This window comes from Pelodiscus sinensis, chromosome 4 (assembly GCF_052426305.1).
Source record: "Pelodiscus sinensis isolate ZL-2025 chromosome 4, ASM5242630v1, whole genome shotgun sequence".
In the NCBI taxonomy this organism is placed as follows: Eukaryota; Metazoa; Chordata; order Testudines; family Trionychidae; genus Pelodiscus; species Pelodiscus sinensis.
This window is the reverse complement of record NC_143055.1, coordinates 29,481,637-29,505,277: the sequence shown is the minus strand read 5'-3', so window position 1 is coordinate 29,505,277 and position 23,641 is coordinate 29,481,637. Positions and strand designations below refer to the sequence as shown.

The window sequence follows — 23,641 nt, the reverse complement described above, 5'->3', positions numbered from 1 at the left end:
TGCCCGCCTGTCTCCTAATACACTTTAAATGCAGAGCTGCAGAAGGGGTAGGTTCTGGATCCAGCACATACTGGGACTGAGCCGGGCTGTTGGCCAGCCTGCTAAAAAATGTACTGGGGGTGGTGAGAAGTGTGTGCATTCTGTAACATTTGCCTATAACCTTTTGCTTATTGGTTAATCGACTACACCAGTGGTCCCCAACCTTTTGAGGTTGTCGGGCACCAGGAGGCGTGGCCGTTGGCCCGCCAGGCGCCAGGGGGCGGGGACACTTGCGTGCCCGGGGGCGGGAGCCCCCCCCCCCAGCCGCGCGCCCGGGGCCGGCGCTCCCCCCGCCGAGTGCCCCGGGGCCGGGGCCGGCGCTCCCCCCCCGCCGAGCGCCCCGGGGCCGGCGCTCCCCCCGCCGAGCACCGCGCGCCCGGGGCCAGCGCTCCCCCCCGCCGAGTGCTGCGTGCCCGGCGCTCCCCCCTGCCCCCGTCCGCCGAGTGCTGCGCGCCCGGCGCTCCCCCCGCCAAGCACGCTCCCCCCGCAAGTGCCTGTGCGCCATGTGCCCGGGGCCAAGCCAGCCCCGAGCACCTGGCAGGCGCATTGAAATGCCCCCGCGGGCGCCGTGTTGGGGACCACGGGACTACACTATTACATCCCTACATGGTTCAATGTGCAAGACTGTGCTTTATGCCCCTCCAGAAGTGGTTAGCATCACTATATTCCCTGAGAAGACACCACTGGGACTCTGTGCACAATGTTTCTCTCTGAGTCTTCGCCTCCCTGGAGGTAGGAGTGCCCTTTGTTACCCCTTATCTGTCTTGAACACATCTGATCTATGGTGGGGAGCAGTGTTTCCTGTAAGCTCAGTGCTTTGGCAATCACCCAGGAGAGAATCAAATGCCCAGCTGATTAGCACAGTGCCCACAAAACAGATATCAGACAGGATCACAAAGCAAAACCAGTTTCTTGCCATTTCAACCAAAAAGGACATTGTCTCAATGACTTGATTACCTGCATCCTGCTTCAAAGACCTTTTAAGACTTCACTTCAAAGAGAATCCTCTGAACTGTCATTCATGTTTAAATTCGACACTTTACACCCAAATTTGAATAAAGGTGCTAATTATCTTACCCATTATAAAGATAGTTCCCCAATTATCACCTCTATATCATTGGCTCACAGACATTTACCTCCCTCCCATTTCCCCTCTTCCATCCCCCTTCTGTTCTGAAATTTGATTTGTTCTTTTCATATGTGTTCTTTTTTTTTTTTTAATTGTATCCTTTGGTATATATGGTTGTGACAATTTTCTTCCACTATTTGATCTGAGGAAGTGGGTCTGGCCCATGAAAGCTCATCACCTATTAAACCATCTTGTTAGTCTTTGAAGTGCTACACAGTCCTGTTTTTTGTTTTGCCCACAGCATGTTTGTAGTGGTGGTGTGCATCTGCACATGCCATAGTGTACATAATAAAAAATTTTCCACACATTAATGGGAAAAAACGAGAGGAAATATTGGTGGGGAGCAACAGCTTCAGTGCTCAGGTCATCTAGTTCCAAGACCTTTCCCTGAACATAAATATTAGAGAGCTTAGGCCAGTATACTTAGCTTACCAAGTGTTTCTTCTCCAGATCTCAGGTCATGTGGTTAGATTCCTGACAGACAGTACCACGGCCATGTTCTATAAAAATGAGCAGGGAGGGGATCTGATCTTCGGCTCTTTCTCTGGGCGGGGTGTGGGCGGGTTATCCATCTATGGGAATTTTGCATAAAGCACTCCATTTATCTCAAGTAGCCACATGTCCCAAGAGCCTGGAATTTACTTGCATATCACCTAGCCTCCTTGCCTTTAACTGCCCGGATACTGCTTGACTGAACCCAGAAGAACAAGCTTGCTCAGAACTCATCCAGTAGGTCATGCTCAGTAGTAGGTAGCCATCCATCAGGACTACCTATGTGGCCAAATGGAAGCATTTCTCAACATGGGCATATCAGTGAGTTCTTTCTCCATCCAAGTCCTTCCCTTCAGTCTATCTTGGACTACTTGCTCCACTTAAGGTAGTGACCACTGGCCCATGCATATATCAAGGTGTATTTAGCAGCCATCTCCGCTTTCTACCTGCTAGAGAACAGCAAGACTGTGTTCTCCCATGAGATGATGTCAGTTTCTCATGGGGCTATAGAGGCTGTATCCTTGGGTCTGTAAGCTGATCCCTCCCAGGGGACTTAAACCTGATTGTGTTGAGACTGAGTGGCCCCCTTTCAAACTGCCACTATCGTATCATGCCCACTCTTCTTTTTTCTTAGAATATTACCTTCTTGGTGAAGATCACCTAATTTAGCAAGGTCTCTGAAATCAAGGCTCTTTATATTAGAACTGCCTTATAACAGTGTTTTTCAAGGACAGAGTCCAACTGTGCCTCCAAATCCCTTCAGCCTCTCCTCATAGGTCATGTGCTCCAGCCCCCTAATCATTTTGGTTGCCCTCTGCTGGACTCAATACTCCAGATGTGGCCTCACCAGAGCTAAATAAAGGAGAATTATCACTTCCGTAAATCTGCTGGTAATGCTTCTCCTAATGCAACCTAATATGCCATTCACCTTCTTGGCTACAAGGGCACACTCTTGACTCATATCCAACTTCTCATCCACTGTATTGGATGAGGTCCTAGGTCCTTTTCTGCCAAACTGCTACTTAGCCATTCGGTCCCCATCCTGTAACAATGCTGGGATTCTTTCATCCCAAGTGCAGGAATCTACACTTGTCCTTGTTGAACCTCATCAGATTTCTGTTGGCCCAGTCTTCTAATCTGTCTAGGTCACTCTGTACCCTATCCATGCCCTCCAACGTATCCACCTGTCCCCCTAGGTTAGTGTCATCTGCCAACTTGCTGAGGGGGCAATCCCTCCCCTCATCCAGGTCATTAATAAAGATGTTGAGCAAAACCGGCCCTAGAACCAGTCCTTGGGGCACTCCACTAGAAACCAACCTTCAACCTGACATCAAGCCTTTAATCACTACCAGTTGGGCCTGACAGTCTAGCCATCTTACATTCCATTTATCCAATCCATACTTCCTTAACTTGCTGGCAAGAATATTGCGGGAGACCGTATCAAAAGCTTTGCCAAAGTATATCACATGTACCGACTTCCCCATGTCCACAGACCCAGTTACCTCATCATAGAAGCTAATCAGATTGGTCAGGCATGACTTGGCCTTGGAGAATCCATGTTGACTATTCCTGATCACTTTCCTCTGTTCCAAGTGCTTCAGAATGGATTCCTAACATATTATGTCAAAAGTATTTATAAAACTAGTAAAATATCATGTAATTTTGAGTACGGATGTGAAAGTGTAACCATATACATGGTTAACCGATGAGCCTTGGCTCATCAGTTAACATTCACAGGTACACGTAGGCACCTGGTTCGCATGGGGAGCCAACTTAAAAGTATACTTCCTCTGTGCACTGGCTCCTGGGAAGCCACCAGACAGACACACACACCCCTCGCCATTCTGCTGTCTATGATACAGAGGCAGCAGTGCAGGAAAAGAGGGCAGGCAGGAGTTGGTATGTAAGGGGACCCCACTTCAAAGCCAGCCCCCCAATTGTACCAGGTTCCAGGGAGTCGCCTGGTGCCCCAAGTGTAACCACTGAAATTTTTAGTGGTTACACAGTTACTTAATTACACACATTTTTGCATCCCTAATTATGAGTTATAATTTAATTTTTTTGGCTAAAGATATAGGAAGTAAAGTCTGAATCTATAATGGTCATCTGCTACAGAATCTTCTGGAGGGCAAGATAAAACTAAGATACTATATTCATGAGGGAGCTTAAAAATCAATTAGATGCTAAATTATGTGAAGCAAAACTTCATGATCCAGATATGAGAGAATCCAACCAAAAGTGAAGCCATCTTAACTATACTTACAAATTGGGAATAATTGGTTTGAGATGATAATAGGAAAGTTTGCTGCTGTTGGTACTCTGTATAGTAAGGAATGACTTAATCAAACAAGGGTCTGAGATTTCAGGAAATTAAATTATAAATGCTCAAGAAACCTAATGAAGAAAAAAATGACCGAGGATAAAGCTTGTTAGAATGTGGCATAAGGTGAGAGTGGGCAAGCAATCTCTCTCAAAATTGTTGGTCTAGAAAAGCTAGAAATTATTGTCTTAAGACTTTTGTTGTCTCATTGTTTCTCCCTGGTATGCATATGGGTCTCCATCACTGTAGTAGCTGAGAAGCTTATAGTTTTAATATATTCTCACAACGACACTATGAAGTAGGGAAAATACTGTTATCCTCATTCTCCAGATGGAGGACTGAGATTTAGAGGGGTAAATGATTTGCCTAAGGTCACATGGAATGTGTGTGGTGGAGCAGGGAATTGAACTTGGGCACTCCAAATAGTGGATCATCCTTCCTCTCTCAAAAAGTCGTTTTTTTTCATGTATTTCATATACTGGGAGGAATAGCGAAGGTGGAGTGAGATATAGATAGGTAATATTCACAGATCTTGAATGTATTTTCCTGGGGAGAGCGCAAAACCCTCCGTGACTGCAATTCCGTTCTTCATATGAAGTTTCAAAGTAGGGATTTTAAAAATCGTGTATTAGGGTAACCATGTAATTGTTGAAAACTTACCTGCCCACTGATGCTTAGAAAAATTACTGAAGTTTTGGAGTTGATTAAAGGTACTGTTCCAGAGTTATTGTGTAACGTCCACACAGATGTGCTAGCACAGTTATTCCCAACCTTTTTTATAGTGCGGACCAGCAAACTCATTCAAAAACTTTTGGTGGTTTGTAGGAATATAAGCAACTAGTTGACTATCCAATATGCATAAGCTTATCAGATACTCAACTAGTGATGCAACTAGTTGTTTCCCCCACTTGCTGCCTCTATCAGAGAGAAGCAGCAACAAGGGGAGGGGGGAAGGAAGAGCTGGTGCTGGGGAGAAGACAATTGGCACAATGGGAAATGGCGCTAGCAGGGACTGAAGCTGTCTCTGCTCGAGCTGGTTCCGCTGAGGCACCCTTATTGACTAATCAGATAGTCGATGGAAATCCCATCAACTATTCAATTAGTTAATTCATCTAAATTTAACATCCCTAGTGGATCGGCACTGAAGCATTTACATATTCATTATGGTAATGAATTTTAAGCGGTTTCATGTTATTTTACATTACTCCTGTGCGTACTCATAGCCAAAAAATATGCATAGTGCTTTCTTGTAAAAAAAACATTAATGATGGCACAGGAGGGGGCAGGGGGATCTTAACCCTCATGTCAGCAACATCCAGCCAGGGGAAAAAATGAAACTGCAGTGTGCATGCATAAATGAGTGGCTTTTGTGGATTCTGGGCTGATGTGGCTAGGGTGGTCATATGGACTTTATCAGAGGTATAAAGATGGTGAATTCTTGCACTGTAATGCCAATATAATAAAGTGCTCTTCAAATATACAGAATGCAGAGGTTGGGGATAATAAAAATAATGTATAGAGCATGACAAAATCAAGGAAGTGACGTGCTTTTTGGATTCCTTGAACCATGATTTCTCTTGCTTCCTATGCATGAGAAGCATGAATAGAAAACAAATTTTTTTCTCTGAGGAAAAACCAGGCAATAAAAACAGAAGAAATTCTAAGTGGCAGCACTAACAAAACTATTAAAATGTGACTAACGTCTCATTAAGACAGCTTCTAAAAGGTTTTTTAAAAATAATCATTTTCTGTAATACCAGCGTTTGTTTTCTGGCTTACCAGACTCACATTTACTAATGCCAAAATGCGCATTCCTGGCCCTGAGCCAGAGTCTGGGAGCTTCTACCCACTGCTTTTTGGGACACTCAAAGTTTCTGCGCACTCAAACCCCTGCCATAAACCACCTGTCACACACACAAATTTCAGATTTCTTGCCTCTATCCAGCTGTTCCTTGGGCCAGAGCAGTTGAAGGAATGTAGGACAGTAGTTAATACAAATAGCTGGCTACAGTCAGAGCTGTAAGGTGACTTATTAACTTTAAAATAAAAAAATATTTCTTTCTGCCTTGAAATGTATGGGAGGAAGAATTGAGACCACAGGAATCCTGCCTGGCTGTTGGACCCAGATGGCCTCTGAAAAAGTGGATAGAGAAGAGTTACAACCAATTTAGAGCTGCATCAGCAGCAAACCCCATGAAGGGTAGCACATACAGTGGTGATTCTCCATTGAAACCCAGGAGTCCTTTTCAGTACCCTGACCCACTCCCAGCTGGGAGTTTGCAGACCTTCCCAGAATAATCCCATGGGAAATGGGACCATGTATTGCCAATACCAACCAGCCCAAGGCTCTTACTTTGCCCAAAGTCCCCATGCCGGAGTATGGACGGCTGGACTGGCTGCTGATGAAGACGCCTCCCACAAGGCTTCATAACTTTTGCTCGTGTACAAGACAAAAGTCGCTAGCGGGCAAGCGCAGCCCACAGTCAGCCCAGCCCAGGGGGAGGCAGAGATCTAGGCAGGGGGATTTGGCTGATCTGTCTCTTGGGCAGATAGTCGCTGCAGCACTTTCCAACCAACCAGGAACACTTTGGGGAAAACAGGTTGCAGCCCAGATCAACCAGTGCCTGGTGGTGACCCTCTGGGGCAAGGAAAGAGAGCTGGAAAGGGAGCATAGCAGCCGCCAAAGCTGGAACTGGGACTATGGTTAGTCGGGCCCAGTTGGGACGGCCTTACCGCGGCCCTGGCTCCAGCTGCAGCACGCGCGGCTGCCTGCTGCGCCATTCACCTGCTGCTGCATGGGGAACCTCAGCGGGTGGGACTCATTAGCAGGAAAGGAAGTGGCCTGGCAGTCTGTCACAGCCCAGCAAGGAAGAGTTCATGGGCCAGCAGTTGGGAACCATGGTGATAGCTAGATGAGCAGAAGACCTCTTAAACTTGGTCTATCATACTGTGTTTATAAATGTTGCACATAGTATATTGACTATTAGCTGTTGTCATATGCAGGATATCGAAGTGGAGGACGTGTTCTGATCTGGCATTGCAAATTATTCTGTATCAAGCTTGACTGCCTTTGTGGAACCATTTTTTACCTTAACAAGAGCACAACTGACACCTTTCTCCAAGTTGCTTTAATGCTGTTCAGGACAGATTATTATGGTGTGATCAGTTAACTTTTAGCAGGGAGTTGAACTTGATAACATCCTGAGATCTCATCCAAACCCGGTCATCTATGATTCTATGAATTTAAGGCCGTTCAAGTTCACTGGAGCACCAAGTACATATTACTTCATTGATATATCTGATCTCTGCCTATTAGAGGAAGTAGGAATTTGAGTTGAAAATTACTTGAAGTGACAAGTAATGTTTTCCCATGTTTTCCCTTCTGAATCTGAGAAATTTTTGGCAAATATTGCCTCTTACTATGTGTCTAATGCCTAGTACAATAACACTACCATAATACATATAAATAACTTTTATTTGGAGTTAACAATTGATTTTTTTTTCCAGACATAAAGGAAAGATTCACTAACTATGTGCTACTGTTGATAGTATGTCTAAGAAATATGGAACAGTTCTCATGGAATCCAGGTAATGACTGTATTGAAAAACATGTGATTTTTAAATTACACACTTGTTAGTATGTAATTACAATGCTACAAGTTAGGGGTGTTAAATTTAGTTTAGGGATTTCCATAGACTATTTGATTAATCTATAAGGGTGCCTCCACCTTTGAACTGTAGCAAGAACCCTTGCAGGGTTCTTGCTACAGTTCAAAAGCAGAAATCTGTTAGGAAGCTTGGGGCCAGTGGGGGACTGGCCTCATGCTCCCTGCAGTGCCTCAGCCTTTGAAATGTATAAGAGCCCCAGTGGAGCTCTTCTGCATTTCAAAAAGAAGCCCCGCAGGGAACGCAGGACCAGCAGGGAACTCTTCTGCTGGCCCCACACTCCCTGCAGTGCCTGAGCTTTTGAAATGTACAAGAGCTGGGCAGGAGCTCTTGTACATTTCAAAAGCAGAATTTCAGCAAGAGTGGCATGAGTGGAGACTGCTTCAGTTCCACTCTCACTGTTTTCCACTGTGCCTCTACTTCATTTGCCCCCGGTGGAGACAGTGCTGGGGGAAACCAGCTTTTAAGCCGGCTCCTCCCAGCAACAGCTCCGCACCCCCTCCCCCCGCGCTGCCTCTCTCTAATTGCAAGTGGGGGGAGGGGGAGCAACTAGTTGCATCACTAGTTGACTATCGATAAGCTTATGCTTATCGATAGTCAACTAGTCGCTTCCATTCCTACTACAAGTCCGCACACATAGCAGTCATACATACTACTTTCCTCAACATGGCAATCGGAAAGTCAAAAAGCAAGCAATACTCTTACAATCCATGTCCTGTGATCTCAGGTTACAAGACCTGAATTATCTTTAAATTATTTCCAATTTTCTGTGAATGGTGATTCCAATGGAAGCATGTCCCTTTGCGCTGTGAATAAACATTGATGTGTTTTGAAAAGTTATGTTTTTTATTTAATTTCAGAATCTATTAGTTTAAAGAAGTTCTGCTAGAAAAGTGTAATTATTTTCTTATGCTGGCAAGAAAGGAAACAACTATAAAACTGAAAAGTTTCTATCCTGATTTTAATATTAAACTTTAAAGACAACAAATGGTCTAGCAGTGCCTTAAAGACTAACAAAACGTGTAGATGGTATCATGAGCTTTCATGGGTACAACCCACTTCCACTGAACAAGGTGGGATAAAGGGCCTACCCGCGGTAAGGTAGAGGGGCGGGTACCCGCGTGGCCTAGGGGATAGGGCGCCCGCCTAGATCATTCGTTGTTTAGATTTTTTCCAGTTACAGATCAACTCGGCTACCCCTCTGAAGCTTTTTTTTAAACACTTAATTCAATTAAACATTGATGATTGTTCTAATGTAGCAGATTGGAAATGTATTTAGTGATGTGGGGCCTGATTTTTTTTTTTTTGCCTTTTTTTTTCCTAAGATAAAAAGTGTTTTTAACACATTGGCCTGTGGATTTACCTTAACTAGATAACATGTTTAACTGCAATTGCTTTGTTTACACTTTATTTTTAACGCGATAGCTATCACATGCTAAAAACATACCTTTGTCCTAGTGAAGATCAGACCTTAAAGTGCAGGGTCTAACACAACAGAGCCTGGCCCTTCCTGGGGCCTTTAGATGCTAAGTTAATACAAATAATTCTCCATAGTAGATACTGTGATGGGAATTTATCTCTGCAGGACACTCATTTCTGAGCTAGAAATATGTATCTACATACCACTTCATACCTTTGAAAGTTTGACTGCTGTGCTAAGTAATGATTGTGAGTTTTCTTTACTTGACTTCTAATTTTTTCCTAACCTTCAGATCACCTTTGGGTGTTGTTTCCAGATGTCTGCATGGTCATTGCATCAGAAATTGCAGTGGATATTGTGAAACATGCATTTATAACAAAATTCAATGATATCACAGCAGATGTAGGTATACCACTGGATTTCTAAACATGTTCTAGTTGTGGTTTATCCTGTTTTAAAGATAACTATAGAATAAGATTGAGTCTAATGCAGAAAATATTGTGTATTTTTATTAGTTAAAAAAGCCATTTTATAAAGTTCCAGTAATTATTTTGTTAACAAAGCATTTCTGAGGATGAATTTAATGAACCTGAAACACATCTGCTTCTAAATTCTTAGTTCCAGATCCATAAATTAAACTTGAGACTGTTGTATAACAGCCACAATTCACATAATTTGTAGATCATTTTTGAGGCAGTTGCTAGTTCAAGAAAACATAAAGGTGATGATTATATTTTGCATTAGTCTCCCAGAGTATGTACATTTTTCTAAACAAAATGGATTGTGAGATACAATTCATGTTTTAGAAAAATCTATTTCTCTGAGAGTATTGAATATTTCTGTTTCAGTGTTTTTGTAAAGATAGAATCTGAGAACAGAAATGTTTTGTCTTTTATTCTATCACTGCTGCTCAATGTGAAGTAGGTTAGTATTGGTTTCCCATTCCTGTAATTTTTTTGGACATATAGTATGATGGCCTTCTTTAATATAGTAGATGAAATTTGTTATGTTAACATGACATATAGACCCTAGACATGCTACATTTGTTTTTGGGCTGCTCTACACTAGAAAATAAGTATCACTCAGCAGTGTGAAGAGCTCACACTTCTGAGTGGTGTATTTAAGCCATTCTCCATAGTGTAGGCTGTGCTAGTTTGACAAGGCAATTCTGTCCACCTAACAATTGTCTTTTTGGGATATGTGGATTACGTTTTCAAATGAGAACCCCTTCCATCAGTTTCAGTAGTGTCTGCACCGAAGCACTACTGCAGCAATGTTTAGCCCTGGTCTACACTCAGACCTTATTCCAAAATAACACCCCCACCCCGCTGAGTTGAATATATAAGCAGTGCGTCCAAATTACCAAGCCTGTTGTTTCGAACTAACGAGTTTCAGAATTCAGACTCTATACTTCTGCTTTTCACGAGGCATAACACTAATTCTGAAATAGTAATTTAGAAATAACAATAGTGTGGATGCTCCAGTGCCACTAAATTGAATTTATTGGCCTCCGGGAGGCCTCTTCCAGCTCCCCAGAGTGCTTCCTGGGTCTCTGAGTCTGAGGTAGCATGGCCACATTAATGGAGCCAGCCTCTGACTGTTTTAAATGTTTCCCCATAGTGGAGGCACGCTAATTTGAATTAGTTAAATTGAGAGTTCTTAAGTCGAATTTAATAATTTTTAAATAGTTTCCTAGTGTAGACATGGCCTTAAAGTGCAGACAAGCCATTAGAAACTGATAGGTGGATTCACACACTCTTTGTAAATTTGAGAGATGTATCAGAATTTTCTTCTCATGCTACACCTTAATCCCCTTTTCAAGAAACGAGGACAAAACTTGGAAGTGCTATCACTTTCAGTATCTTCCTAAAATAACTACAATATATGGTGTAGAAATACGTTTAATAGATGCACTTAATAAGCTCCCTTATGCCAGAGGCATTTATGCATGTCCCACTTTCATGTAAAGAGTACAGAAAATAGGAATAATGAAATGATAGCCAGAAATACATTTCAGTGTTTTGAATCAGTTATACCATCTTGCAACGTTTATTATTTAACACTCTTCTTTACCATATTACATATAGATTCTAAAGATTTATAGCCATTGGATATAATTTTCAGAGGTGCTGAGAAATCTGCAGTGTTAATTGAAGTTTTCTGGAGCAGCAGATGGTCAGCTCCTTTATCCTTAAAATAACTTAGTTATCCTGAGTATCCGAAAATATTGTCGAAGTAGTCTTCCTGTTTCCCTTCCCAGCTGCCCGATATACTATTTTTATGGGATCATTTAGGTCAGAATATGATTACAAGTTCAGTTATTTGTTTCACTAGGGTCTAATGCTTTCATGCAGATTCTAATACGAACTGTAAAAATCATAGTACCTTCAAACTACAGTACATTCTTTTTACTTTGTGCTATTGATCTTGACTCAAAAAGATCTGCAATTAGTATTAATATCATACAGATTCTTATGTTATGGTGCTGCTGTTCATTTACAATAATTTTAGCCAATATCTGACATTTTCATAGTGTCTTTATAAAGATATCCCTAAAACTGGGTGTGTGTTTCGCTCTGTGTGTATGGTCATCACAAAGTGCATGGCACTATCATTTAGCAGGATGAAGAAATGCATCACAACACATAACAAAAGAAAATGAAGGGCACTATATCAAAGTGACGTTCTTGAAGACGTTTTGGGTAGGCAGAATGGCTGGATGCACAAAAGGGGTTAGATATCTAAGTTCCAGTTTCAGGACCTCTGCAATGCACAAAGCTCCCACTAAATCCTGTAGGTACCTTAATTTATCTGGCACCTATATTTTTGCTGTAAAGTTTTTTGTAAATTTTAAGTTTCTCCCCTTGAATGTGCACACTGCAGTCCCACTCTAGATCTTTCTCTCACCAAAGCCCCAGAGCAGTTTTCAAGAGAAGATAGGCAGTTGGCCACCAAAGTCATATGTGGGTCCCAGTCTAATAGGCATCTTCTGAGCTCTCCTGCTGGACTGGTGCCTCAGGTGAGTGTATATAAAACAGACCAGGATGGGGAACAGGGGAACTTTTGGCCCAGTTGTTGGGGCAGTCACCCGGGATGTGGGGACTCCTGTCTTAATACCCCCTTTCCACCTGAGAGGTAGAAGGGATTTGAACATGGATCTGCCATCTCTTAGGTGAGTGCTCTAACCATTGGACTGTAGCATATTCTGATGTGAAGTGCCATCAGTCTCTCTTGTTGAAGCTGTTGCACTATTGTGTGTGTATATATAAATAAATAAAATTCATTGGTGCAGGGGACTAGATTCTTTGTCTTCCACAACCTGGATGAGTTTTCTAACTACTAACCTATAGAGTCCTTTTCATGCTGCTTCTCTCTTTCTCATGTGCGTGAAAAGAGAAAATAATTATTTATCCAGAATGAAACAAACATCTATCCTGCTGAAGCTAACTACTTTTTTGCATCCAAGCCAATATATGGAATTTGGCCAGAACATTCATTCCTAAAACCTCTTGCAGTTATCCCACATAGGTTTTAATAGCTGTGTTAATCATTTTCGCAAAATATAAGTAGACTATTGGCATAACACAGAAAATAGCATATTAATCTAAAATCCAAAAGTTAATGATATACTGTAAGTGTGCATTTTAATTTAGTAATCTAATTGTATCATGCATTGTTGTGTATTTTAGAAAATTGGCTTCGTTTTGCTCAGGTGTATACAATAGTTGTCCTTAACTGTACAGTAATATATTTCCACAAAAGGGTAAGATTGAGTGTATGAGTTCTTCCACAAGCCTTATAAAACCTTTTTACTGATGAAAATATTTTCCAGTGAAATCCAGTTTCTGCTGTAAATTATGATTTCATGTAAATTAATTGCATATCCAATGTACTGGATTTTTTTTCCCAGGTCTACAGTGAGTACAGAGCCAGCCTGGCATTTGACCTTGTTAGCAGTCGACAGAAAAATGTAAGAGTGAAAATAACTGTTTTATTAACTGTTGTCATTGTTTTCAATACAGCAAATGACAATCCTAACATATTTAGAAGACTTTCTCCCATACCACTGAAATTATAATCTGCTATTGTGTACATACAAAATGAGTATTACACCATTATTTAGTCACAGAACTTCTGTTCAGTTTGTTTCTTTCAGTAAATTGTCTTGGATTTTTAAAAGCAAACTATGCTAGTGCAAGTTCTTTGATAGTCATAACAAAAACCTTATTATATTTATACTAATTGCCACTGTAAGTATGTGGTATGTTGTAAGTAAACTGGCTAAACCAACTGAAGTGTTTTCCTAAGCTAATTTTGAACTCCTTGCAGCCTTTCATAAAATAGATCTACTTTTTCCTTCCCATTTAATTTCAAATATGGTAGGTCACCAAAGTACGTTATCTGTACAACATTCATTGGTAATTTTTCTACCACAATATGAATTGCATTTGCAAATCCCATGTGCCAAGCTTGTTACTCCTTTCAACATCGATCTGCAGAAGCAATACATTCAGAGAACTACAATTAGTGAGAAGCAAATCTTCCTTTATCAAGCTTATGAATGAATAAGCATAATCAAAGATCTTTCAAACCTTGTCATGTAAATTAGCCCTTCTTGTCCCTGGAATAATAATGGAATTTTCATATTATTTGGTGGTTTGAGGAAAATGAGTATGATATGATATAACTGTTCAGTATCAGAGAATTTTCAGCACCACATGAGAATTCTCAGGCAAAGTAGACTACTTTTATAGTGCCAATAAGAACAGAGCTTTTAGTTGTTTTGCTTAAAAAGAAGTAGAGGGAGGTGTTTTCTTGAGCCTAATTACAGAAGAATTTGGAATAACTATTTAAATTGCCGCTTTGGATAATCACTTCTTCTTTTGCAGTGTGGATTTTTGCATGTTATATTTAGAGATCAAAACCAAATTGATAACAAAAATATCTAAGTGAAGTGGCAGTAGTGCACTTTTGAAATGCTTTGGCATAGTTTGAGGTATAATTTCCTAATTGCTCTTGATTTAGAACTCTGGCTAATTTTAGCAGTCATATTAGTATTGATTGTATTCACACACAAACAGCTCTTCATTGCCTATCCGTGTAGATTTCTGTGAAAGCAGTTGTTTATCAGTTTTAATTGTGGCTTCTTTATCAATGTTATATATGTGTTAGTTCCTTGAATGTGTGCCAAGTCAAAATAATCTTGTTCTAGTCCATATATCAGTAGTTCATAAATAGGGGAGAAATGTCTCTAATTCTAATTCTTTTTTTCCAGGCATACACAGATTACAGTGATTCTGTTTCCAGGAGAATGGGTTTTATTCCTCTCCCATTGGCTGTTTTAGTAAGTCATGTATTTTATATTTTTCAGGCCAAAAATCTTTCACTGGTTAGTAGGAATTCTGGTTACGGATGAAATATTAATTCAAGGCCATGGAAAAATGCTTCATATCTTTGAAGAAAACTCAGCGTGAAATACATGAGGACCCATTCCTTTGCCACCAAGAGACAGTATTATTTTTGGTGCTCTATTTTAAGGCCACATAGAAACTGAAGCTAAAGCAGAATCAAGTTGATGATTATTGGATGTAACTTCACTCCAGGAGCATAAATGCTCCAGGATTTATAAAAGCTATTGCTAAATTTCCTGTTAGAATTCATGGTGTTGGGTTTTATCCTACAAATGGTTTGAGAACCTGATTCTTTCAGAAACTCTGTTTATTGTTGCCACACTTGAGGTCAATATACACATTTGCTGGAGTTTTCTTCATACAACTGTGTGTGAGATACCTGTTTGGTTTATGAACATGATCACCCTAATACAATAATTCCTCTTTTAACACTATACATGGGTTTCTGAAAATGTTCGTGCTAAGCGAAAATGTGCAATGGGGGGGTCAATTTTCCCATTAAAAATAATGGAAAAGGTGGGGGTTGGGTTTCAGGTGGTGGTGGCAAAGTCAATTTTTTGTTGGTGCTGGGTTATCAACGTAAACGTTAGATATCTAGCGACAAGATATCTAGCAACACAAATCACCACGGTTTGTTAAAACACAAAGATAAACACATGAGTGAGTGGAAGAGCGCTGTGGCCACGTGTATTCATCCGCTCATGCATATTACCATTGTTTTCACCAACTTATACCACCCGTGCGAAGTAGTTTGCCACTTGATTATTTTCGTGTTATTTCAGGGACAGTCGTGTTATTTGAAAAATGTTCCCTAAAAAAAAAAATTGTGCTATTGAGGAAAGGTGTTAAGCAGGCACATGTTAAATGAGCAATTACTGTATCTTGTGAGGTAGGGAAGCATTGCATTATTATATCTGAGAATGTGGCACATATTAAGTGACTAGCTTAAAGCCACATAGGAAATCTGTGGCAGAGTTAGGAATAGCACCTGAACCTCTTAAGTTCAAGTTCAGTGTCTTAACCACAAGATTGTTCTACATGAGGGCCCCTCAACTTCAGAATTCATTCGACTCCTTGGTCCAGAAAGAGTTAGTTTCTTTATTTTTATACATGCTGGAACAGCCTGCCCTCCTCCACCCTCACTTCTGTGGAAAGGAATTGAACTAAGGATTATAGCAGGGATGGGTAATAAAATGGCATCCGTTCACTGGGGTTAGGCCCTGGTGGGCCACTGCTGCTATATTTACCTGCGCCTTTGCAGATACAGGAGATCACAGCACCTGTTGTCCAGGAACGGCGATCCGCAGCCAGCAGAAGCTGTGATTCCCCCATACCTGCAGAAGCACAGGTAAATCCTGATTGTTCAGTCAGAATAGCGAAAGCAACTGGCTGCCAGGAGGCTTAACAGTATTGTAGGTTTTTAGGCTCTTGGTAAGACATTTTTTTAAAAACACCTTCAATATTTTCTTTTCATGCCCTTCCCTGCATTAGTATGTTGAGTGGCTTAGGCTTGTCTGTACAGAGAAAGTGACCAGAATAACTATTGTGGTATAAACTGTTCTGGAATAGCTCCTTTTGTACCCTCTTGCCTCTTAGGTGGGCATGTAATTCCAGAATGAAAATGACTTTATTTTGGAATAATTATTGCATTTTGTGATTTCTGAGCACCTATATTATTCTGAAATAGTGATTTTTATTCTGAATTAATGTCCATGAAGGAAGCTATTCTGGAATACCATATTCAGCAGTAGTTGTTCGGGTCTGTTTTTGTGCATAGACAAGCTCTAAGTCATTCTGTCATTGGACAGAAGCAGTCACTCTGCTAGCAAAGTCTCATAATGTTACTGGTAGAGGGATTATTGATGTAAAATTGTTGGGGTTTTGGTGCAATGCATACAACTACAGTTATCTACTTAGACTTCAAGTATGGAATGAATCCCTATTCAGGATGGTACTTAATACATGTCTAAAGTTCAGCATGTGCTTTAAATCCTATTCTGAATTAGGATGGACTTAACACAGGTTTAAGTGTTTTCCTAAACTGGGACCTTAAGCACTACACTGAAAACAAACTTGTGATTTCTAGGTGTTCAAACTTTGTATATAGATAGGTTGTATAACCTGCTGACTCCACAGATCAGCTAGGTTGTATAACCTGCTGACTCCACAGATCAGCTTAGTCTCCAGTTTTCTTTAGTGCAGAGTGAAACATTAAAATACTTCACTCTATCAGTATCTTTCCCCACATACACATTGGGTAGTTTCCTCAGATATTTGTATCAATAACTAGTATTCTCTTCAAACCCTCATTTCTTTCTTGATTCTGCAGTGAAGTCATAATGCTAAATTTGATATAAGTTGTTTATATAGCAACAGACTGTAGAGTTATTACTGGCATTACAGCTCTACTGCATAGATACTCTTGTAATATTTATTTAGACAATTCCTAAATCATTAGCAATATCCAGAATTCAAAACCTTACAAGGTTAATTGTTAGTATAAATGTTCTCATTTTTGTCACAAACTTGTCCTACTCTAATGGATTTATTTTAAATAGTCTATTCATTATTAATTTGTATGCCTGAACTATTGAACTTTTATTTTTAAAACAGCTCATCAGAGTCGTAACAAGCTCAATAAAAGTACAAGGAGTCTTGGCTTATGCCTGTGTTGTGCTCTTCTATTGTGGGTAAGTGGAACACAAAAGAAGCAATTATTAAACCGCATTTACTATTTAACTAAATGATTGTAAGAAATAATTTGCTCTGCTGATGTTTTCATGGTTCAAACATAATACAGTCACTTCTACATGGAGTCCAATACGTGCATAATTTACATAACATTCATTGCAGAATAGTCAGAATGGCTGAGGTTACCTATATGGAATGCAGATTTGTCATGGAATTACGCCTGTTGGAATTCTGCAATTGTACTATGGGTCCAAATGAAACAGTTGCGGAATTCCTACAGAAGTAAAGTACATACTTTGGCAGAAGCACGGGCGATTAAAAATAATAGCCATGCACTCTGAGCATCCATCACTGAGCAGTTTGCAGATAAACATTTGCATCTGTTTCAAAGTCTTCCTGTTCAGATGGGCTATGTCTACATGACAAAGTTTTTTTTTTCGGAAAAGCGGCCTTTTTTCTGAAGAAAAACTTCATTTATGTCCACACAGCAATTGCATTCTTTTGGGGAAAAAAAATTTAAAGAACAAAGGGGATTTTCTGACAGGCTTCTTCCTCGTAGAAAGAGGTTTACCATTTTCCAAAAGAGCTCTTTCGGAAAAAGGCATGTGAACGGGGAATGGGGAGTTCTTTCGAAAGAAGAGGAAAGAGGAAAAAGCACCAGGTTCCCTGGTAGCCACTTGGTCCATAGTAATCACAACTTATATGCGAGATAGCGTGCGTTCAGTGTGAATGCTATCTTTCAAAAAAGATTATTTTTTCGATGTACTTTGGCAGTCTGGACGCTCTCTTTTGGAAGATCTCTTCTGGAAAAGCTTTTTCTGAATGAAGCTTGCTGTCTAGATGTAGTCTTAGTGTGAAGTTATGATTATGGTCAACAAAATGAAACTAGATTTTAAAAGGGAGAGAAGATGGGTGTAAAGAATGATTATTGTTTTTTTAAGAGTGGGTAAGAATGCAAGGGTTAATGCTTATACAGTAGACCCTCGCTATTTGCTGTAGATATGTTCCTGGCACCTCCATGAATGGTGAAATGCGCAAAAACCGAGGATAGTAGCTCCCAGCTTTTCCCTGTGGCTGTTGTTCACCTATGTCTCAGGCTAGCAAACTCTTAAGGACCCTGCTAGTTGGTTTAGTTGAAGACTCCCACTTCACTGGTTTGAGCATATGATTTAAGTGATACCAGGCAAGCACGAAAGAGATTGATTTAATTACAAACAAAACATGCTTTCCAGTGACTAAACTTTAATTTTAGCAAGTTTCAATTTTTGCCTAAGCAGTTTCTCAGTATATAAAGTGTCAATTCTTGCCTTTCAGGCCAAGAGTGTCCAACTTTTCTAGGTGCTGTACCTGTCAGTGATGGTTTACAAACAAAAAATGTATTTCCCTTATTACTCAATTTATTGTGTTTGCCTCGAGAGCCAGGAGGGCTTCCTAGGGTGCACTTTCTGTCCCTCAGCATGATTATTGAATGCTCATCTGAGGAAGTGGGTTTTGTCCACGAAAGCTCATGATACTATATATATTTTTTGTTAGTCTCTAAGGTGCTACAGGACTACTAGTAGTTTTTTAAAAAAGTTACAGACTACAGGAGGCCCCTGACTTACAATGCGATTGGTTCCTGGGGAAGCATTGCAAGTCGGGGGCATCGTAACTTGAACCCTCATATACAGTAGGCACCATGCACCGTCATAAATGCAGGCCGAGGGCATAAGTCAGGGGTTTTTGGCCCCTTCTTCACTTACAAAAATGGTTTAAATATTTAAATATCCCCCGCGGGATTTAAATAAACATGGCCGCCGCGTTTTTTCCAGCTTGAATAAGTAGGAATAAGAGATCCTCCGGAAAAGGGCTTTATTCCGGAGGATCACGCCAGTCTGGACGCTCTTTTCCGGCTTTTCCCCAAGCCGAAAAAAAGCGGCGGCCATGTTTATTTAAATCCCGCGGGGGATATTGAAATCCCGCGGGGATTTCCCTATTCCAAAGTTAGAAATTAGCATGCCTCTTCCGAAGAAGGGGCCAGTGTAGACATAGCCATTTTGATAGGAATTTTTTTCAGTTCAAAATTTTAGACAATTTCTAATCATTAAAGTACCATAAGCATTTATGTGGCCATCCTGTCCTTTTACAATAAAGCTCCTTTACACCACTCTGGCAATGCAAAGCAGCTTTAACATTTTTACACTTGTTTATATTCCTGGGAGAATTTATTACACTTGGAGATATAAAACAAGCAGAGTCTTGTTTGGGGGATAAGGCAATATGCTGTGTTTATTGTGACTGTAGAATTCATTTACAGTACTGAGCTACTAAAATTAACCACCGCACATACATACCCTCATACATAGTTCTATGGATGGGATATAATTACCAGCCTCAATTGTACTCTGTTTTGTGCAGTAAGACTTGAGTCTCGACTTAAAGAATGACAAAGTGTAAGAATCCTGGATCCAGAAGGGAGTTGACTGTGTTGTTTGTTACCATCCCTATTCAAGGAAACAGGAACTACATATTTTGTAAATAAACAAAGTCCATCAATAAAATACCTGACACAAACTCACCAATTCTGCTCCAAATGTGATACTGACCTTCAACATGTAGGAGATAGAGCCTATTTTGATGTTATGTATACATGAATATAGATAGATGTGAGCTGTTTCGTCTTTAGATTTAATGTATTAGATTAGATTTGTCGTACTATATGAATTTCAAAGTGAGAATGGACCTTATTCTTTTGTGATCTCAGGTTTAGAATTAGTACATCTTCTAAATCCTCTGAGTAATTCCAAATTCTGCACACTGCTTCCAGTGTCTGTAATTATAAGCTACGTAAGTGGAATTATCTACAATGTGAGAGACAGAATTTAAGTATTATACAGACATATGAGAAACACTGCCCAGATAATGCTTTAAGATTTTATCACAAAGGATTTAGATTGAAATAAGGAGGAAATTGTTTTGATTGCAACAATGTTTAAGTTACATTATTAAAAGTAATAAAAAATATTAAGTCATGCCCAATATTTGCCACTTCCATTTTGATTTAATTGTTCATAATTTTGAGCTGTTCATAGTCAACTAATCTGACCCACCTCTGCCCTCCCAATAGTAAGAAACTCAAAGTCCTGTGACAGGAAAAAACTTGGAAGCGCCTGTGTAATCCATGATGAAAATCTGATATTGGTACATGCCGTGGGTGGGTTGTGATCCACCAACATCCTGATTCAGCTCTCATTAAATTGGATTAGGCCCTACGCCCCTCATCTTTCAAAAGTGTGTGAAAATATCTTTAAAAAAAATCCTGAAAGCCCTTTTTTGGAAAGGATATGCAGGGAAAGAAAGCAAGGGACATATTTCTGTAGAAAGAAAAAATATTCTTACCCTAATAGAAGGGACCTTGTACACCACAATTACAGATCTGGGGCAATTTAACTTTGTTCAGTTTGTAGTTGCTTGAATTACAAAAAGAAAAGTTCCTGTTTAAATATTGAGGATTGTCTGCTCTGCTTGTCCTCCCATACCTCTGACTTTTAATAGGAAAATGTATTAAATAAAAATTCATTTGAGAGAAATGTTGTATGCTACATTTTTCTTTTTAACATAATTTGTGTTGATGCATTGTGATAGTTGAGTTGCTATTGAAGTATACTTAGATATCTTTACAATGTACAAGTTAAAATCCTTCAAGTAGGTCTAACTTAAATTCACTTTTTCCTGCAAATTTTATAAATTTAGATTAATAAACACTGTGATAATAAGATTTACACAATAAAGGATATTCTTACACTTCCTTGAGTAAGTAATAAGTTCAGAGACCCAAATTCTAAGTCAAGAACCATCAGATTAGCCTGCCATCATCTTCAATATGGAGGCATATCCTAAAAATATTACAAGTCCTAGCATGCAATATACTGTCGATAGTAGTAGTAACTCTCTTTTCAAAGGTAGATAAGCCTCTTTCCCATTTTACAGGTGGGAAAACTGAAGTGACTTTTCAAAATTTACATAGCAAATCAATGGCAGAGGTAGGAAAATTATCTAGGTCTCCACTATCTACTAAGTGGTGTTACTCCCAGCCTGCTATTCATGCAAAAATAGTATATTGCATGCTCGGACTTACTTCGTGGAGCATGCACCTCAGTGTTAAAGCTGACAGCTACTGAAATTTGTCCATTTTATGGAAATTAGGTATCGTCTTTGAACTTCAAGTTTCAGAGCTCATCCTAGTGTGTGGTGTTATTAGAGATGCTTCAAAACTATCACAAACGTGTGGTTATTTTTGGTAATCTCTTCAGATTAAATGTTTAAGTACTTAATGTTTTGAAAATTTACTGAAATTCCTATAGCTGCTCCATTAAGTAAACACTAATATTAACTAAAATATTATTAGGATCCAAATGCTTTATAGAAACACTTGAATTTTTTACCCCATGAAACTCTTTAATTAAAATTTCAAGCTTGAAACCAAATTAGTTTGCTCCTTTTGTTCTTTGTTTGTTTGTTTTGGTCTGTCTATAGGCCATAAGAAAGAGCCTTATAGTTGGAAGAATTAGCTAACAAATTAAATCCCTTCCGAACAGCAGAATGTGTAAATGTACCCTTTTATTTTTCAGGTTAATTTCACTAAAAGTCCTTAACAGCATTGTGTTGTTGGGCAAGTCATGCCAATATGTAAAGGAGGCAAAAATGGAAGAGAAGTTGTTCAATCCTCCCCCTAGTAGCACCCCAGGCAAACCACTCAGTAAACCCCAAAGCAAATTTAAATCTACTCAAGGTAAGTTTAATTGCTTGATCAGTGAAAATAAAACTGTTTCTAGATTAAACTTAATGTTCAATCAACAGTTCCTGTCACAGATGTTCAACAATATCTTTACCACAAACTGTATGTACCAGACCATAACTATGCATTGGTTTACATAAGGATTGGGAGGATACACCTAGAAGTTGAAGTACAGTTCTGTAAACAGAAACATTAATTTTCTATTATTCAGAGCTTCATATTGCACAGATCTAAATACTCTTCAGTACAATAAAACTCCTCCAGTGTATGGGGAAGAATATAGGGAAGCAAAAATATACTATCTTTGTGTACATGTGCATGCACATTTAGAGGAGAACCTTCTTGTAAATGCAGCTTTTTCACATTTGGCTTGAGATCTGACAATATTGAGGTTTCAGAAGGAATGTTCCATCGAATTCTAATAGAAATGAAAGTAAAATATGACATGTAGAAGGTACAATTACTGAAAATAGTAACGAAGATAGGAAGATTCCAGACAGCTTTTCATTCTTTAAGTGGAATTAACATTTATTCTCCTGATCTGAAGATTGCCTTGGTTTTTTTGTTTTGTTGTATATAAGGTCATTTTCTTAGTCTTCTGTAGTTTATACACAATATCTCTAACATCAGATGTTAAAGTAGAAGTTAAAATCTCTTCTTAATAATTAAACGTATGTATTTTTATATGCCTCTTTGACATAACATGGGGGAAAACAAAAACCTTCATTGTTCTGATCAACAGACTTGGATTATGTATGAAATATAAGGTGATTAGACATCATAGTGTCTCACCAGCAATACTAGAGTTGAGAATCTGTCAGCGTTTTTGGTTATAATAGCCTAAATATCAACTGTGTCAGATCACATTTGGCTGAAACTTATTGCATGTGTTTATTTCAAAATGGTTTAAATTAATAACATTGGGGGGGTTTGTTTATATAGTGAGAAAATGTGTATGTGGTAGGTCTGTGTGCTTTTTCCAAGAAATGTAACAGTATTACAGTACTGATTTTTTTCTTACAGTATTAAAATATTCTATAATTTATTTGTATGTGGGACTTAATAATTCATGCTATAAGGGTTAACCATAAAAACTTACCCGCAGTTCCCAGTAAATACATCCTGAAGACTATTTTTAGCTGAAGCAGCAGTAAGATCACCCAGGCCATTTCAGAAGAGAGCTTATGTCTCAAACGACACAATTTTATAAGAAGCAGAGACCTACATATTTCTGTGAATATCATTTAAAATATTCTCAGCCTCTATAAATCCTCCAAGGTAGAAGCTTAATTCTTCAATGCCATCACTTTATTTTTATAAATATGAAAACTCTGAACAACAATTGTTTCCCTGTAAAGCCAAATCATATGTAAGAAGTTTTCTACCTTGCCTCCACTCCAGTGTATTCATTATTGTTGCAGAATTCTGCATTGTTGATTTAATCCTATGCCCCAATTATAGGCTTGAACAGCACAATATCTGTGCAATTTAATCACTCATATCAAGGAATTCATGTAGCCTACTTGCCTTTAGCTTATATAGGATAAGAGTATTTCATATTCCTGACAGTTTGCACCTTTGAAACTACTTTTGAAAAACGAGCTCATTAATTAACTAGTAATTTTTATATTGAGCAGTGGTTTCTTCTGAAAATTCCCTAGTGGGAAGATACCTACCTTCATATTGAAACTCTATA

The 23,641-nt window shown here is 39.4% G+C and overlaps 1 protein-coding gene across 5 annotated transcripts in view; it reads left to right on the top strand.

The window, feature by feature from the left end:
• The window catches only part of TAPT1 (transmembrane anterior posterior transformation 1), a 90,270-nt gene that overhangs the window by 62,505 nt on the left and 4,124 nt on the right, over positions 1 to 23,641 (top strand). For all 5 annotated transcript variants that reach the window (XM_075930687.2, XM_006136982.5, XM_075930686.2 and 2 more), the window contains 6 exons: positions 7,488 to 7,568; positions 9,359 to 9,468; positions 12,977 to 13,036; positions 14,342 to 14,410; positions 17,091 to 17,167; positions 21,779 to 21,939. In XM_075930687.2, the coding sequence (XP_075786802.1) occupies positions 7,488 to 7,568; positions 9,359 to 9,468; positions 12,977 to 13,036; positions 14,342 to 14,410; positions 17,091 to 17,167; positions 21,779 to 21,939 (558 nt within the window). The remainder of the gene's footprint in view (positions 1 to 7,487; positions 7,569 to 9,358; positions 9,469 to 12,976; positions 13,037 to 14,341; positions 14,411 to 17,090; positions 17,168 to 21,778; positions 21,940 to 23,641) is intronic.